The following is a 19,082-nucleotide window of genomic DNA, read 5'->3' as shown; positions in this document are numbered from 1 at the left end:
AAATCCAACCACGAGGCATTGACCATTTCTTTTACAACCTCATTCCGTTTCAAATAGTTAATTAAAGAATCAAATAACCAATGTTTATTTTTGCATACCTGATGCCCCAGATAATACAATAATTTTTCTCTAAACTAATTGATCGATCAATATTTGTTAAAAATTCTATTTGTACATAACTGTCTGTAATGTGTTCCAAATTCGTGAATGATGTCATCTCAAATTCGCATGCTCAAGTGGTGCGAGATAGAACAATTATTCTTATTAACCGAGAAACATCGTTGAATGATTTGTTATCTATAGCAGAGGGATTTTTTTCCCGAATAATCGAACAACTGTCATATATATCACGTATATCACTAATATTAATTAATTTATTTATGTCATGTTGACAAATATTTAAAAATATTATTGCACAATAAGTTTGTTTCAATCTTCTAAATGAACAAACAGATCCAGAATATCACTTGGTAACAGATTGTAAGATTTGTAACAGTATTCATAACATATCAACAACTTTTCAAATGTATGACTTCATTTAGTATGACTTAATTTCAGGCATATTTATGGTATAAAAGCGGTAGAAGTTAACTGAAATTGTGATGGATATAGGTAGGATGAATGTCAGATAATTCAATTTTTAATTAAACTGTTTTATTTATATTTTTTAAGCAAAAACACAACAAAATTAAAATAATGTTAATTCTTACGTGTTTTTTATTTGTTTATATATATATAATATATATGTATATAATAACTAACTAAGGTAGAAGTTTAATGATGGCTTGTATTAATATGTAGTGACATGTTAGTACAGAATGAAATGAGATGAGTACTTCGGATCCTACGTCATAAGTAGAACATTCTTTTTTTTTTTTGTTGTGTCAAACAATTATCATATGTGGTTTATTTTATCATATTTGAAATATGAAACATGCATTTGTATTGAATTTTGTTTGTTAGTCGTCGCTTATTTGAGGATGTCCTCTTAAATGGTTAGAAAAAATGGCCGCCACAGTATAAGGCACACACTTGATGCAACACGCACTTTGTATGGTTACAGTGTATTTTTTAAAAATTATTTTCTTACTCGTTTTGTTCAGTTAATTTCGCATTGATGGATTCTACATGAAGATCGAACAACGAATGATGCGCTTTGTATAACTAGGGTATTCGTATAATTTTTCCTACAAATAGTATTGTGTGGAAGTTATTACTCTTTTACCGCGATTCAGCAAAAACTAACTTTACAACTAAGGCTATTTTTTCACATTTCTTTAATTAAGATATATGCATAATCCATACTCTCTCTTACCACGAGATGACATAACTAGAATATATTGACTTCAAATGAACATGTGTATGGTATTTCTCTTTTTTCATTCTTTACTTCTCTTCGCAAAGCCTGATCTGACATTATTTATCCGAATATTACCAATCATTTCACTTGTGATGCTTCTTTACACATTTGAATTTTACTCGATCTAATCTGCAAAGGCCAGCTAGCATGAACTAACTAAAACACAAGCTACGGTGCATATGTCACCACTTAGAAAATACTCATCATACGTTCATTGATTGATTTTTTATTTTAATCTATATAATTTCACCAAGCTAAACTTCAATTTTTCTTTGATGCAGACAATTATTCACTACATAATTGTACATATATGCCAGAACCTGGTCATGCCTCACACATTAATGGAATTACTTACATTTTTACTGAATCGTGACTAGGCATTATTACTAGATATATTGAATTATTTGTTGCTTATTGTTGTCCACTGACCATTGCTCGATCCTACTTTCGATATTTCGTGTTTATGTACTATAATGGTATGTTCCTGTTGCATGGTATATATTTGTAGTAAATAAATGGGTTATAACACGCACAGTTATTTGTTAAATATGCGTCGTGCCTGCATTTATAAAAAATCCTGTACTTTCGGTTCAATTATAATTATCGTCATTTAACAGGTTTATCGTAGGGGGACCTGTTGAAATATAAATCAAAGTCAAGAAACTGATTTACACTTTTCTTTTTTCCTTTAGAAGATCGTCAGTTGTGAAAGATTAACATCGCCATTATAAGTTATAGTATCTAAATAATCCCTGGCTTACACAGCTAAAATTTCTTTTGAGCAAGATTACAACTTTGTTAATAAAGTTTGAAAAAAAAAAAACAAAATAATTTGGGTATTTTAATTTTGAAAGTCTTTACAGCTAAGTTCCTATTATACCAGTTAATAATCACATAACAAGGACGTGAAGATCATGAAAAATATACCTTACCAACATGTAACGATTCATAATCCTGCTTATTATTTATTATATAACAGCATTCAATTACATCAGCAAAAACTTTAATCGGAACAAAGTTAGGTCTTCACAAATTATGCGACCTAGTTCCTAATTTAGCTTCTTCTATGCTCCAAGAAATAGGTCAAAGAGTACGCTGCCGTGTATGTACACAAATATGTATATATAAATATATATATGTATATATAAAAGTATATGTATAATTTGCTGAAATAATAGTCTTCAAAGAATCTTTCAAATGCTGATCTTCGATTATAGCTTTGACGGTATGGTGATCGAACGATAATTTTTATTTTTTTTTCTTGGCTAATTATCGTTTGTTGATATGTACAGAGCAAAGACGTATAAGGTGGTCTTTCTAGTTCTTTGTTTCCTTATGTGGCATTTCTTTTTTCTTTTTAATCTTAATTTTCTTCATTTTTATAATTTGGTACTTTAGTATCCAGTTCCGAACAATATTTTATTCCTAAATTTATATTCAACTCAAGAATAATAAAATTTAATCACGGAGCTGACTCTTTGTCATAATCCTTAGTCATACTATCGAAGAATATCGCCTTACGATCACATGTGAATATTATTCGTCACAGGTATGTCTTATAATAATAGCTAACCTGCCAAATGTATAACAGCGAACGTGTAGTCAACAACGTGTTTCTATATTCAATAGTAATTCAATGATTAATACATAATATTAAATAGATATATTTTATCATTACGAAATGTAGGCAATTCGTTATAACATTTTGGGCTAAACATTGTTCATATCAATGAAGTATTGGTGACCGTGAACTATTTACAAAAATGGGAAGCTGCGTGGAACTATTTTACCATTTACGTATCTTACTTTTAAATCAATTTTTTTCCCTCCCTATCCACAATTATTCTCATACCAGTGAATTTAGTTCAACAAGGTTATAAAAAGCATTTTAAAATTTCAAACATTTATCATTTCTCTTTCCAAAACTTAGACGTAAGTTAAAGACAGTCCCATCTGTATGAGTTTTTACTGTATATTGCAACATACCGCTTTACATGGTATGGGTCCCTCTTGATTCTGAAGGGGAATCTTCGATCCCTCAACATTTAGCTGAGATACACCAGCCAATCTTGTCTTTCCTGTATAACAGCTCTCATATACTTCAAATGCTTCGTCGACAGTTTCATTTTGCATTCCATCTTTCACAACCTTGTTTGCTTTAGTTAGTGTCGATTTAGGAAGTGGTACAATAATCGGTATCTCTTCACTACATAAACATTCGATCATACGCTCTGGGGTATTTGGCGTTGTTCTCTTGGGCGAATTTGAATTTGAGCTGATGTTATTACTGTTCATTTGCTTCAACGCACGTTCGCTTAGTTCATCTTCGATACTTAGTGTGTACTCCCTCGCGAGTCTATAATACTTCTTCACATGTTCCCTGTTTGTATAGTCACTGTGATTATCGTAATTTTCATCTTCCGTCGCTTCTCCTTCATGGACTTTACCGTTGATTTGAAGTTTCATTTGGCTGTTATTTTTTAATGTTACAACAGGTTCCATTATTTCTGTCTCCCAACATTCCAGTACGTCCGGTTCTTCGATGCTACCAAGAGAATTTAACGTTTCTTCGGGACTCATTTCATGTTCGCTATTGCGATTTATGTTAATCGGTTTATTTAAATCTATAGATCTTGCATGATTCTTGGCAGTTTCTCGTTTATTGTTATTTGACTCTCTCACTTCTTCAATAATTGTCGGATCCTGTAGGTTACTGGAATAATATAATTGATGCTTTTTTAATATACTATCATCACTTTAGAATTTTGTCAAGTATAGAGCAAGACTACCACTATCTCTATGGGCACTAAATTATTCAACATCCAATTATGATGGCTAGCAAAATTTGAACTGTATGTATGGGTCGAACCTGACTTGCTGAATTTCAGTGCAATTATTGTCAACAGGCTAGTGTTCAAACTCCAAATTTTGGTGGTCATCGATACTTAAAGTTTTTGACATGAATGACATTATACATGCAATAGTCAGAACTGAGTACGTACCTTTTTTCCGAACAGGTCGCTTCGTGCACAGTACCAGTCAATAGTTTCCCATCTAATACCATGATTTCCCCTCGTTCGTAAGTTTTGAAATTTTCCAACACCTCAATTCCGTCTTCAGTGATGTCATCGTTAAATCTAGTGTTATTCTTGATTTTCATTTCAATATTCTCAATATAACTTGTCTTCGTATTGTCTTTTAATCGTTTCTTTTCTGTGCTTAGTCTGTTCAAATCCACCCGAGATTTTTCGGCAACCCTCATGCCAGCAGCGCTACCCTTAATGATAAAGTCACAAACCCTGACACTCCTTGAAGTCTCTTCTATGCTTGTCTTAGCTTCACTCGTTGGAGAAATATGTTCTATATTGTTAATGTCTTTTTCTCTTCTCCTTTTGATGGATTTTGAAGTATCAAAAGTGTCAGTCTTTGTAATAGTATCACTAGTAACAACGTTCGATCGCGTTCTTCTACAGTTATCGATCGATCCGTTACTAACAGATAGTGCAGGCATGGGGTTGCCTTGCAAGTTTTTTGACGGCTGCTTGTTTGGATCGCCATCATATATTTCTGTTTCTGATAAATCGGAATCATCAGAATCAGATATAGGCATCGGTACTCTGAATATTTCTGGTGACTTCGTTCTTTCCAACCACGCGGCAACAGCATCGGTTATAGGATGATCAGACCGTTTAGATGCAGCGTTCACTTCCTGTGTGTCAGCATCAGCATCGCCCAGAGAGTCAACACCAATGGAACTCGTGCCAATCACGTTCCCTTCCACAGAAGTACCAGGCCTATTCAAAATAACCTTTGGTTCAAAATCTGTGTCTAATGGGAAATCAACTTTCTGATGCATATCATGTGCTTTTTGTGTTTTGGCGTGGCTATCTATCCTGGAAACGGGATTCTTGTTATTGTTTTCGTTTGTATGATCATTTTTAGTAGAAGATCCTTGGGCAGGTACTTCTTCACTCTCATCTTTGATGTTAATCTGTGAAATAGTATTACTGGGAACTTCAGCAATCGGGACCACCTGATCAACAGATATACTTTCAACCTTATCATCTTGTAATCTCAAATTATCATCAACCTTGCTACCCTCTTCATTGTCAGATTTAACGTCAGTATCTAAATCTGGTCCAGGTGTAGGTTCTCTCACAAATTTCAACCCTTTGGCACTATATTTTCTCCTAGGTGGTGCAACTGGTGCACCAGTGAGAGGTGGAGAGGGGGTAACTGAATGAGGGGACGATCGGGTGACTAAAGATTCATAGCTTTCTGGCAGTCTGTGAGTTTCAGCGTTTATTGGAGTCGTTGTTTGATTGATTTCTGGACTGGTTGGCCTTGAACTTGGCTTTCTAGCAGGCAATTGGGACGCTGAATTCTCCAAATCCAAGGCTTGCCTGGTGTCAGGAGAAACTGATCTCTCTCTGTCCTGCAACAATTCTCTAGATACTGCAGTTGATGCTGAATCATTCCGCTGAGGATTTCTTGACTCACGCTTGTTGCGAGCGGGCTTTCTTGCATCCATTGCTTTGGTTTTACCCTTCTTCACATTCTTATTTCCATTTTTTTTGTTTGTCAGTTCATTTTCAACTTTTTTACCATTAGAAAGAAGACTTGATTTAGATTGATTCGAGTCTAACGTAACTGACTTTATATTTTGACCATTTGTTCTTGTAGTTTCGTTCAGAGTTTTCTGCTGGGAAATATCAGATTTCTTATCATTTTCTTCGATCGACAAGTTAGCATTGTTGCTGATTCCATTCCTTTCTGTATCTTTGCACGAATCTGTGTAACTCGTTAATGATTCAGCAACGCTTTCTGCTGTAGGACTATTTGATACTACAGGTTCAGATTCAATGTTACTTAGATTATTGATGTTATTTTCATGCTCAACCCTGTTTGATGCCTTAATCTGGACACCATTTTCAGCAGTAGGACGATTTTCACCAAATGGCTTTTGGTTTTTTAAAATTGTAGTCTCATTCGATAACGAAGATTGCAGATTTTTTACGTCCTCTTCAGAAGCAACCGATGCTGTCTTATGATCTCCCTTAACTACTTCTCCAATCTTCTCTGTCAGTGATGTCCCTTTACAATCTGATGAATTCGTTTCTTTCTCAATGATATTTAATACAGTTTCGCGAATGTTTTCAGTATCTTTTACCCTTCCATTTTCCACTGTAATTTCACTTAATGTTTGACGTCCTGAAATTCCATCGTCTAAATTCGTTAGATTTATATTGTCAACTGAAATACGCCTATCCTCATTCTCTGTCTTTGTTACTTCACATTTGTCCACTCCTGTTTCTGCAGGATGTGGCAAGGAAGGCGATTCAGCGTTCTCCAAATTAGGTGTTTTAACATCAGGTGCGTCAGACACAACAGGTAATGCGGTCCTGAACTGAAACTCTTGAACTTCAGGATTGAGCGGCTTGGAGATCACAAAATCATTTGGTGCTGCAGTCACTGTACTTGTAGACCAAGCAGGTTGAGACCAATTAGAACCAGATTCCCATTCTGAGCTGTACTCCTCTTCCTCATCTTCCGTATTACCCTGTATTATAAATATTTTTCAATCAAACATGGTGCAAACTTAAATTCCATGACTTTTCAGAAACTATACCATCGACCTTAAGTTATCATTATAGTGCTCATATCTAACTTGACAACGTTTCTTATTAGTCTCACATTTGTGTGCCCATGATATCCAGAGTATTTTACACTTTTACTCGATGAGTTTGAATGTCTACTTGTAGCAAATATTCTCGGCAAGAAAGATAATTTAATACTCTATTTGAAGGAATTCTACGATTTGATTCACGTTTTTAATGGTGTGGAACAGTTTCAAACAAATTTCAAGTTACGATCATACCGTAAGATATACTACCAATGCTAAAATTAACAGTGGCACTGAAACCTTGATTTTCTGAGTGTAGAAAAAGATATACTTGCTAAGCTAAAATTAACACAGTGGCACAAATCAGCGCCTAAAATTTTAGATTTCCTAAGGAATAAGAAATTTGAATTTAAAAACCCATTTCATAATCTAAGAATTTCAGAATAGTGAGTATGAATCTGAAATCTATGATTAACAGGAAAATAAGTTGGCAGGCAAAAATATATCAGCAAGCTATCAAAGCAGGTTTACAAAAATACATCTACACGGATGACAAGTCGGAAAACACCTATCGCAGGATTTATATTTTATAGAATTTGTCTAGACTTTTTCTTGGTCAAATGCTGTTTTTCCAATCGAGCTTTTTCAAATACGCATTTTTGGTGAAGCTAAAATGAGGGATTCTTGCCACAATATTAATACAGCGCCTTGGTGTTGCATAACTGTACTTAGCTACTGTAGGTAATTGGGTATGGAGACTGTGCGATTTGTTAATAATTCATTTAAACCATACAAAGATATTGCAATACTTATAAGATAGAGTAAAAGATCTGAATCTTACAACTGCAAGAGGACGTCTTTGCTTTCTCCTTTTCTTCTTCTTCCTTCGCTTGGCCCATAGTGCTTCACTGGGAACAATGGCACCGTTTTGTATTGTTACACCTGAAACGAGGGAAGTAATTATATATCGAAAATCTTACCATTTGTTCTGCAATAAGTCATGTCAACTGATCTTTGCAATTCCGTTGACTTGCGTTAATACGTGTAAGGTATGAGATACTACATTTTTTATGTAAATTGATGTAGCATTTCGACTGAAATCAAAGCTAAAGTTGAATTCCAGTAAGTTTCGTCACAATTTTATAAGATAAAATATATCTTACACGACAATGAACTTAAGCCGATAGAAACATCGAATAACTGGTAATAAATTACGCAATCAGATTGAGTGTGGTAATAATTATGTTGACATAATTCAATATTACATCAGTATCATCGTTCGATAGGACAATAAATGAAGTTTAATAATCTATGTTAATTAGCGGTAACTTACAGAAATAGAATTTTGTTCCTGAAAATTTACAGAATAACTTGCTACATAGATACTGTATCGACAGATTAACACATGCGACTGAACTGAGATTCAATTTCTAAGCTTACAGCTTTCGCTTTGAGTGCTTCACACTATATTTATCAACTCTATTTAAAGTACAGAAATGCGCAATGGTTGCCAAGTTTACTCTTTAAAGCTATTGTGCCTAACGCATTTCGCAAAGTCATACAGAAAAGAATAAATCAATTATTGACTTACAATTAAATAGATAGTATAATTCAATTTCGTGATATATGTAACTTCAGTTCAAACGGGGAATGACTTCAGTGTCATTTGCAAGTTAAATATCCACGAGCAAGTATCCTTTCTCAAATCTACAATTAACCAACCTAAAATATATACATTTGTAGTTTCTTTCATGTTCAGTTCAACTTTAACCATGAGTAAATAGTATTTATAAATACAAGCTCTCTAGAGTTTCATATCAAATCTCTTATCTTCATTACTTACTATGTTCATAAATTAATAGCATCATGCACTATAACTCCCAAGTAAGCTCAATTAAAGTAGAGAAATAATGATAATTAACAGTTAAGAATGTAATCAAATATTTTAATATTGACTCTTAATGAAAAATGTGTTATTGTATGATTTTATATTTTGATGAGGTTGATTTTAATATTCCATGATATTTGGTGCAAATACGGTTTGCTGAAACACAAACAGGGTGGACAGGTTTCTGTGAATTTATCTAAACGGATATGTAAATTTTCGTATGCAGAAGTTTTAATGTTTGCAGTCAAATTGTAATAAAAAATAAGGTACCCATTAATTAAGACATATGATGGCAGATTATACTAAATCAAATATAGTCCAAGTACGACTTTATTCAATAGTCACTGAAGCTTTTATTCCCGAGACACATGCATTGCAATCACTGAATACCATTGATAAAGGATTTTAGTTCGTTCGGAAATTCTGTACCAAGTTAGGTGAACAGAATTTTGAATCACATATCTGTTACAATCGTGCGTTATTTTTAATAAATAACTGCAACTCGGAAATAAATTTCCTTTATACCAATTAAAGAGTGTAAACCTTTCTTCATAAGCCCCCTCCTCTTCAAGACAGTTAAATAACGATCTTATAAGTGGAGTATGTTTGGAACGTGTGTGTAGTTTTTAGTACACAAACCCATATTGCTACTTGTAGCAAGGTCAGTTATTTACCATTGACAAGAAATTTCACAATGTAACATGCAATTCTATCAATTATTTATAAAACTTGCGGTCTGTGTTCTGCAACTTAGTTTGATGATGAAACGGGACTTTGTTGCTCTATAGTAAAATAAAAATTATTTACAATGCGTGGTCAACAAAAATCACCTGGCTGATGATTTGATATGATTGAGTTGAATCGCTCAAAGCAAGTTATGTAGATACATGAATAATTGCAGGCACATAAATTGGATCTACTTGGCTTAAGGTTTTCGAACATATCCATAGTTGATGAAAAGTTTGTAAGCTTACATCAGAGGATAATTTTCAGTCAAAATGGAAAATAGAAATTTGTGTTATATAAAGCCCTTCTACTTTATATATATATATATGTATGTATGTATAAATTATTAAATATTTTTCACATTCATGCATAGGTTCTTGAAGCAGATTCTTCAAATCTTTCAAACCTCTATAACAAAATATACTTATCTCATCAGAATACACATTACTACCGATTTTTACGGAAAAAATGAAAATCAGTAGTTTTCAGACAACTGTAATGTGTGTTCTAATGATGACTACCTACTAAACTATCCCTTATTATAGAGGTTTGGAGAGCTTGAAGAATCAGCTTCAAGGACATATGCATGAATTTAAAAACTGTTGAGTAGTTTACAAGTATTTTACAAAAATTATAATAGCGACCTGTTAGACTTGAGCTAGAAACATCGTCTTTTGGGAAGATCTTTTTTCTATCAAACACTAACAATTAGGGGGGTAGGAGCAAAAAAAAAAATATATTTTTTTCAACCACCCTAATTTTTTTTAACTTCAAACTTCAATTCGAAGATAAATCACAGGATCATTACTAACCAAAGGTCTGTTTGTGGATCTTTTTTTTTTATCTCATCAAATGGGGCTGGAATGGCAACAATACTTAATACACCCATACACTCTTTCAATGCAACTAATTCTACATGAAAAACAGAAGGCCCGCAAGTAACACTATCGATCATTGCGTTATGATAAAGATTAATAATTTCAGGTACATGTGTAGTACTCTCATATTTGTACCTAAAAAGTATGTGTGATAATCTATTAACACTAGTTTCTCACTCAATATGCATTCTTCTTATGCAATATTAAAACCTGTATCAAACCTAAAAGAATTTTCAATAAACTTGGGTTTCGTTTACATGATAGATACTGTGGAACTTCATTCCATGGTCGCTCTATCTGCCAATACCAAAATAATTGATAATCTAAACTTACCATTCATATTGACCATCGGTGGGCCAAACATAAAATGACCTGGATATACGTAATGCTGTGGCGGTATATGCATATGTGGTACTATCTGTGGTATGACTTGAGCAGGCGGTACACATTCAGTTGTTGTTTCGTCAACAACGAGGACTTCTGAATCTTGCACTTCTTGTGCTACTTCTTCATCTCTGTTCTCACAAGTACTAACGAGTTCTACGCTTGCAGGCGCTGCAGCACCCCCAACTTCGTCCATTGATACAGATGACCCACAGCTTCCTGCCTACACGTAGAAATGGCACGATTAAAACGTAAATAGACGGTATTGATACAGCATTTAAAAGGTTTCACAGTACAAAGTTCCTCATTGATGTTCAATTTCAACAAATAATATCTATAAAGATCGATTGTGCTAGAACAGAATTTCTTCCAAGATGTTCATAAAAAAATATGTTTGAACATGCAGGGGAATTTTTGGAATAAGATCATACGAATGTTTTTATTCTGGCGTTTCACCTCGAGTTTCGGGCCCTCGTTAGGCTATTATTTTCATCGCTATAAAAAAATTCGTATCACCTTACTCCAAGTATCCTCTTGTACGTTCATTTCAGTGGTCAAGTAAACTCCAGTTCATATGTTTGATTATTACATAAAAGAAGAGATCGATTGAAATAGCTTCTAGTTTGTTTGTCAAATTACTGTAACAAGTATATATAATAAATAGATTTAATATTATAATCATTATAATTATTATAGTAATTATAAAGCAATAAATTAACAAATAATCGGTAATTGCCTGAGAGTCCGTCGAATGTGAAGGAGGATGTTGTTCTTGTAAAGACTCTGGCATGTACTGAGGGTTAAACCATTCCACAGGTCTAAGTGGAACGGGCCCACATGACATCGCAGCAAGTACATTAGGAGTGGGATTTCCAGGAACAGGAGGGCCGACTAACATAACTGGATATTCGTAGTAATATCCAGTGACTTGGTCATAGAAACCTCCATATGCAAATTGGGCCGCTGCTTCTGGTACAATGGCAAAGTTGCCTCCGTTGCTACCATCCAGCAATTGCTGGTCCTCTGCCGTCTCGCTACCATCTGGAACCAACAATCATCAATGTTAACAACCTTCCACCTATATTGGATTTTCTTCGCAGTAAGTTGATGATCACACATACTTTTCATTGGATTGCGATTAATTATATAAGAAAACTTCAGACATTTATATGGTAATTTCCAAATCATTACAACGGCGAATGATATTGATCACATTACCAGCAGTGGAATGTGCTGCAGACTGGCTGTCATTGGTAGATGGAGTGGTGGTGGCGCTGGTTGCACTCGTACTTGCAGTACTAGCCAAAGGTTTCTTGCGAGAAAGGTAGCCTTTTTTGAAAAGAACATCCTGCCGAGGTGTCGTTATTCTCATGTATTCCTCTGTATAGAGATGTTGTACACGTGAGTATTTTAATTGTGAATTATGGGTAGCAGAACGATGGGAAGATTTGAACTAAAAATGATTCTTCCTAGAATTTTCCTCCAATTTTATTATTTACCGACGATAACGTGCAAGGAACTAGTTTCGAATCATGCAATGGACATAAAGTAATCCTGATACGAAGTTATCTCGCAAAGCTACATTATATGTTTCAAGTAATACTTCTATTTTAGCTTAAATGTATATCTCTTTACCTTCGTTGAACACAATTTTCGGTTTTGTTGGATCATCGTCATTCTTAGATTGCGCAGACTTGGATTGACCATTGTACAGTGACCCATATCCGTAACCATACGTATTTGTAGTATTGTTATATGGCCTGGTGCGTTTGTAAGATGAATATCCTCCTTGCATATTTCGCTCACCCCTTGCAGATCCATTTCTATTCTCTGTCTGATATCCATTGTGGATATCATCTTCTTCGTCTTCTTCTCCTGGAGGTGCTGGAAATAAATAGTGATTTTGATTTAGTCGAAATACATCAACACATACTAATGTGATTAAGCGTAACATCAAATACCTGAGTCATACAAAATTTTATTAACATTCAACATCTTTACACATAAATACGTTCAAACTCAAGCTATACATAGACATGAAATGAATATTCAGTAAAATGAAGACAGAAGATGGTCAAGTTACAAGTAAGAAGTATAAGTGAAAGCGGGCAGCTTCAGTCGCTGGATTTTAATGCTTGTATTTAACGAAAGGGTCAAATTATAATCAATGAGAAAATAGCCGTTAGAATTCCAGTTTAAGCAGACAAGCAAAAAGAAACTTGACATCAAAAATCAACGTGTAACATTGCGGTATCCAAAAAAATTCAAATTTAATATTGAGGTTAGCAAAATAATACACAATAAGCTTCTCCTGTCTACGATAATAGAAGGTAAATAAGTCGTTTGAGCAAATATTGACATACCAACACATTGTCAATACTAATCTGTTAGTCAAAAGCTACTTGTCTAAAACTTAGAAAGCATCGGAATAAGTTGGATTTTTGTTTCGTTACATTCAGCAATTTACTACATGCTGATAAAAATTCAACAATATTTTTAATTAATTTTCTCAAAAAATTCGACTTTCTGCAGCCTCTTCCCAAACATGTTACGATTACATCTTTCACATTTGGTACATTTTTTTATTTCTACTTTAAGAGTTTATTAAAGTTTATGAAAATAATTTATTATACTGTGATGAATGGAAGTTGCAAAAGGATGTAAAAAATTGTAATTATGGGGGGATATTTGCATTAATTATCTACTATTCTCATCTAAGCAGGTTACATGAAATTTACTATTCTAAGAACTTTACAGAGCAATTGTTAGTTGTTAATAATTATGAGTATTGCTCAAATGATTGCTCGTACCATCTTGGTACCGTGCTATAAGTAGAGCATGATTGGAAGAGCCAATGACATGGGAAATTCTTCGTTGGCGGCGCCACTGCATTTCTGATGCTGATTTAAATGTGCTTTAATAAGTGGCTCCTTTTTAGTTTCAAAAATATTTTGTATGATGAGGAAATGAACGATCATCGATTGTTCATCGATACATTCAAATGTCTAAACACAGTTTAAAATTGGTCGTGTATTATCACTGAAATTTTGTACATTTTAATGGCAAGTGTACTCAAGAATAATTCAACTATGATTTAAGAATATTATTCTTTCATTTGTTGGCATTTTTAATTTATGCTATGTAATACCGGAACATTTAAGACTTTATTTATAAAGTATTAAGTGACGTTCCAGTAGGTTAGCGTAAGAAAACCTTCGATTTAGGACAACTAAGTACAATGTACAGAATATGTGGTATTGGATTATATCAGACATTTATCAGTTTATATAAAGAGGTTATTTATTATTCTTAGAAATGTTGCATCGTTTAACATCATTTTGGTTATTTTTCAAAATTAATGTGTGTTTTAGAAAAAAGTGACGACAACGAAAATCTTCCACTTGCGTAGCTTAAGTTCAATGAAAATATATTTGGTTATTGAAAATTCAAGTTCGTTCGCTCGTATTCGTTCGTTTTTTCTTCTTTTACATAATTACATTGGTGCTTTTCAGTTGCATCAATGACTGACGGATTAACTGTACACAGCACCTCTCTATCACACACCAAGCCTCACGTTCGTCTACTTAGACTTTTGAGTCAAGCCAAAGCCGGTAGGTTGTCTGTCAGCCCAGAACTATTCTAGTACTAGAATAGTACCAGAATAGCAAGCTGGGAAATGAGAATAAGAGGAGCCAAGAAACTCGAAGGGGAGAGAACCAGAGGAGACTGTTAAAAAAAAGTGGAGAGGGCTCGGCACTGGCTTGTCGCATAGCAGTGGACAAAAAGGTATAAGCTCGTCCACCGTTTCCTAAGAACCCTACAAAATCATTTGTATTTTTTATCTCACGATCAATCGGTTTGTGATTAATGGTAACAGTAAGTATTATCAATGATTGATCGTATTACAATGATTAGGAAAGCATACACAGTCATGCCAGACAAATTACAAGATTTGGTAATTTAATGCCAGCAACTTCACTGATTTAAAATTCAGCGTCCAATTTAGATACTGATAAAATAACAGATAAAAAATATTCAGTACCGAACAAAGTTATTCGTGTAATAAGTTCATCGATTCGATACATTTCAATTTAGGTATCGGACATGGGTGCAGAAGAACCTTGGGATACATACTGATCAGCGTTTTTGAGGACAAATGATGAGCAGAATAGAACTTCTCTAAGGTCGTCTCTGAGCTTGAAGGTACCAAGGTTAATTGTGGTCTTGTAAATAGAACCGTACATTTTCGACTGAGTTAGACGGTATAGACGAGGTTGAACGAATCTGATAAATAATTCTTCCATTCTTATGCACAGTTCAAATTTATATATAGATAATAAATAAAAAATTTGGACATTATTTTAGGAAAGTTATATTAGAAAAATTTGATTACTAGCACAATTTACTCATAAAAACATCTTGCAGATTTGTTGATTGTCGTCATACACGATCTTCGAAATTTTTATTCAGCGTCGTCATATACGGCCCCATATTACCTTCGGTCATATTACAGATGATTTAAATACCGCATTCTCAAATAGGATGGTGCACAATAATCAGATAACAAGGGTGTCCTTTAGCAGGTAAATTATTTGCTCAATTATTTTTCGTGTCTCATTAATCCGGGTGACAATAGAACGCATAATTTTCTTACCCAGGTTATTAATCTAATAAAAATATTTCTTTTTACATCTTACTTTCGTGTTAATGTCATTCTACAAAAATTTAATAACATCGTGATAAGTTGGACATTTTTCCAGAAAAATGATATGGTATGAATATAATTTGCATATGCATAAGCGTGTCTATCTAGTAAATTTCATCAAATTTTACCATCGTAGTTATTATTACCATTATTACTATACTCGTAAGTGAATATTGCCAATATTCATGCTTCGGCAATCGTTACTATTAGTGATCTAATTATCATCATGGTAACAATCGCACCTGACAATTGCCAATATTCACTGTGTTCAAACACGAAGAAAAGTTGTTCTAAATTATCCCCTTACCTATTGATTGGTGAAATTAATTTTTCGAATGATTTCAGTGAATATTCGAGTAACGCTTTTTCTGGCAAATAATTACTAAGGACTGAGAATGAAAAATAAAAACTATATATTATTTGCGATTTGTACAAAAAACTTATAGTAGATCAGTACAGCACCGTTTTAAACAACAAGATAACGTTTTCCATACATGATTTAAAATTGATACCGCAAGTCCATGAACCAAAGACGAGGACGAACGGTCAGAGACGCTGTGCGGTGATAAAAGCAAAGTTCATACCGTTGAGGTTGCCATGATTATGAAGCAAGCGCTAACAATGCTAATGATCAGCGTTCACTTAAATTTAGTTCGGCGCTCCGGTACTCGGATATTTTAGGTTCGGCACGAGTCGATAAGAAGGCTACAGGCCGTGTATTATTCGCATATCAGATATATAATAAACGGGACATGATCTAACTGTCCGAGGTCCGGTCTTTCACTTCGACTTTAATCCAAGTTTAAATCTAAACGAGAGACTTTATGAAAGCAAAGTTCGACAAACAAAGATCAGAACGAGATTACGGTTTTTAGATGAATCCTACGACCCTTACAGATTGTTGAAATTAAAGAAACTGATAATTGGACTGTTTTACTGCACGCAAAACGACTGATCATAGCCTATCGTAATACTTCGCATATCCACGCAGTAATAACAATTATATTAACAGACACAGCAAGGTTATTATATTTACGAGCAATTTAAACAAAATTCAAGGAACTAGAGGAAAAGATAGTGAAAGAATTGCATCAGTAGATGGAAAAGCCGGCATATCGAATTGCACTGATGTAGGTAGCTAAATATAACATGTACAATAATCATGCGTGAAAGGTACAAATGCTTCGACTAATACAATATTGTAATTTTTCTTTTTAAACCATATCACATATATTTGAAAACGGTACTATGCGCGTTATTAACTTCAGTTATACATTGCAGATATCTCAATTGAATATAGATTATTTGCACAAGAGACGCGTTATGTAGATACTGTATAATTATTGTATGTACACGCACTCTCACTCTTGCTTTATAAACTTCAACGCTAATGAATAAATTTCAGAATAACTATATACTTGGCTACAATTTTTAGACAAATAATGATATCCCGTTGAGAAGTGAACGATCGTCAACCGGGTTACTATACTATTTACCGGCAACCATGCAGGGCGTAAGAATCAAAGTTAGTAGATACCGTTGAATCGATTTGAATTTCGGAACACATTCAATTTTCCTGCAGTATGCTCATACATAAGCATTAAGCATATATCGATAGGGCATTTTTTAAAGGGAATTTAAATATTCGTGTACCGGTGACACTTGATACTTTTCTCATTCATGTTTGATCAATATATACTTGTAAGTTTTCGTACTCGTTCGGTGCGTACGGCAGCAGCAGCAGCAGCAGCGGCGTGCGCCAGCTACTTACAAGTTCAAATAATAGTAACTAACGAGCGAGCGAACGACAACTTGAACGTTGAAAAATTAATAAAACGCATATGTTCGATTCGTATGATCAAATTCATTTCGTACATTGATTAAATATACCGAACGAGGGGAATAAAGGTTGTAGAACAAACGCAACCGGGTGGCGGCATCGTACTGAACTTAGCAGCAGACGAATAATTCGAATCCGCGCAACGTTGCGAAACTAGGATATTATGCGTACAGGTATGCACACGCTGTATACACGTGTGACGTGTGTGTAAAACAGTTCAATTTTGTCGCAATGTATGTACGTATGTACATTTCAACGTTCATCTGTGTCAGTTAACAATATCTATACAGGACTCGGGAGGTACCGACCGGTATGTACTCGGGTACTAGCGGAAAACCAAGACGAGTATCGAACCTCCGAGAAAACTGGGAGGGATACGCGCTTGCGCGACGAATCAACCCTCCGCAGCTTCGTACTTCTGTATAACTGTATCTATCTACATATATCGTATATATATCGTCGACCCGACGTTCCGCATATACTCTGTGCCAATATCTACGCCGATGCTAGAATTCTACACAATCTTCTTACGTAGAAATCTTCGGTCCGTCGCTTCTCTATATCTATATCTATTTCTTTCCACACTGTTATTGAACGAATATATCAGGTAATCTTTTCTAAAGAGACGTATACGGGGCGGGGTTGAAATTCCGAATTTGAAAAGTTCAGAAAGCGGTGAATTTCGAATTTTTTTGTGGCGAGACTTAAAGTAAAGAAATCAAACCTTGACGAAACATCAGTTTCGAAAGGATAAAATGCCGAAAGGGCGTAACTGCGATAAGTTTTGTTTTTCGGAATTTTTCTCTATCGGAACTTTACTTTTTGTAACTTTGCTCTATCGTAACTTGAATTTTCGAAATCTTGCATTTCGGAACTTTGTGCCGTCGGCTTTCCGATCGTTCGAAACTTTGTTGTTTCGTAAAAATTTGATTCCTTTGCTCCAAGTTTCGCCCACGTATACATTAAAAAGTACGTTATTGCACAGCTTGTTTTACTCTTGTGAACATCATTTTGGCCATTACAAGTTACAAAATCTGACGTTACGGATATGACATCAGAGTAACCGATAGATATAGATGTTAATTTCATATTTAAAATACACCAGAAGTGGCTCATTGGACTCATTGAAATATTTAAGTCAGATGTTTAGGGAGTGCCCTGGTCGATTTCGACGTTGATTTATATATCTCCAAATATCAAAGCCCGTGTATCTGAAACGCATTTTGTTCAGAATTGCGTATAGAATGGGATTGTTAAACCCGTTTCCGCGTTTTAAGTACGTGGACTTCCGATATTTTGAGATAGCATATTAGCATGTTTTGAGCATAACATCCTCAATGTGGCAGTGCAAACAATGATTACTTTGCATTGAGCGTTGAAATAAGTGCTTGATGAAATTCCAAGTGATTTTGAGGAAATGAATCGATGCAGGTCGGTAAAGTTTTTTGACAGTCTGAAGAAACTGTTTTCCGACTGTGAAATAACTCCGAACTCGCAACCAGTTATATTAGACTAACCGTCATACTAGTGCTGATAAATATCTTGCATTGTTGTGATGAAACGGAATCCAGATCTTTTTCAATCCATATGACACCATTGACATTACATTAATTAACACATTTCAAAGAATTATTGACATAAATATCAAATGCACAATCAACTGCAAGGACATACTAAT

General features: G+C 34.4%; 1 protein-coding gene and 1 long non-coding RNA gene across 3 annotated transcripts in view; one reads left to right on the top strand and one right to left on the bottom strand.

The window, feature by feature from the left end:
- Positions 1-785: 785 nt before the first annotated feature.
- Positions 786-19,082, bottom strand: part of LOC124298381 (uncharacterized) — a 42,226-nt gene continuing 23,929 nt past the window's right edge. Inside the window, exons 1-8 of one of the 2 annotated variants that reach the window (XM_046750291.1) lie at positions 13,670-14,375; positions 12,495-12,743; positions 12,078-12,239; positions 11,596-11,900; positions 10,809-11,082; positions 7,825-7,925; positions 4,363-6,920; positions 786-4,073 (exon numbers count right to left, since the gene is read on the bottom strand). In XM_046750291.1, the coding sequence (XP_046606247.1) occupies positions 3,326-4,073; positions 4,363-6,920; positions 7,825-7,925; positions 10,809-11,082; positions 11,596-11,900; positions 12,078-12,239; positions 12,495-12,743; positions 13,670-13,751 (4,479 nt within the window). In that variant the 5' untranslated portion in view covers positions 13,752-14,375 and the 3' untranslated portion in view covers positions 786-3,325. Of the gene's footprint in view, positions 4,074-4,362; positions 6,921-7,824; positions 7,926-10,808; positions 11,083-11,595; positions 11,901-12,077; positions 12,240-12,494; positions 12,744-13,669; positions 14,376-19,082 lie in introns of those variants that run through there. The other variant, XM_046750301.1, reaches the window with a different exon arrangement.
- On the top strand, positions 12,132-15,061 carry LOC124298491 (uncharacterized). The gene is made up of 3 exons (XR_006906821.1): positions 12,132-12,260; positions 14,372-14,645; positions 14,955-15,061. It is a non-coding gene; the product is annotated as an uncharacterized LOC124298491 (long non-coding RNA).

Source organism: Neodiprion virginianus, chromosome 1 (genome assembly GCF_021901495.1).
Source record: "Neodiprion virginianus isolate iyNeoVirg1 chromosome 1, iyNeoVirg1.1, whole genome shotgun sequence".
Taxonomy (NCBI): Eukaryota; Metazoa; Arthropoda; class Insecta; order Hymenoptera; family Diprionidae; genus Neodiprion; species Neodiprion virginianus.
This window is presented reverse-complemented; position numbering and strand designations above follow the sequence as displayed.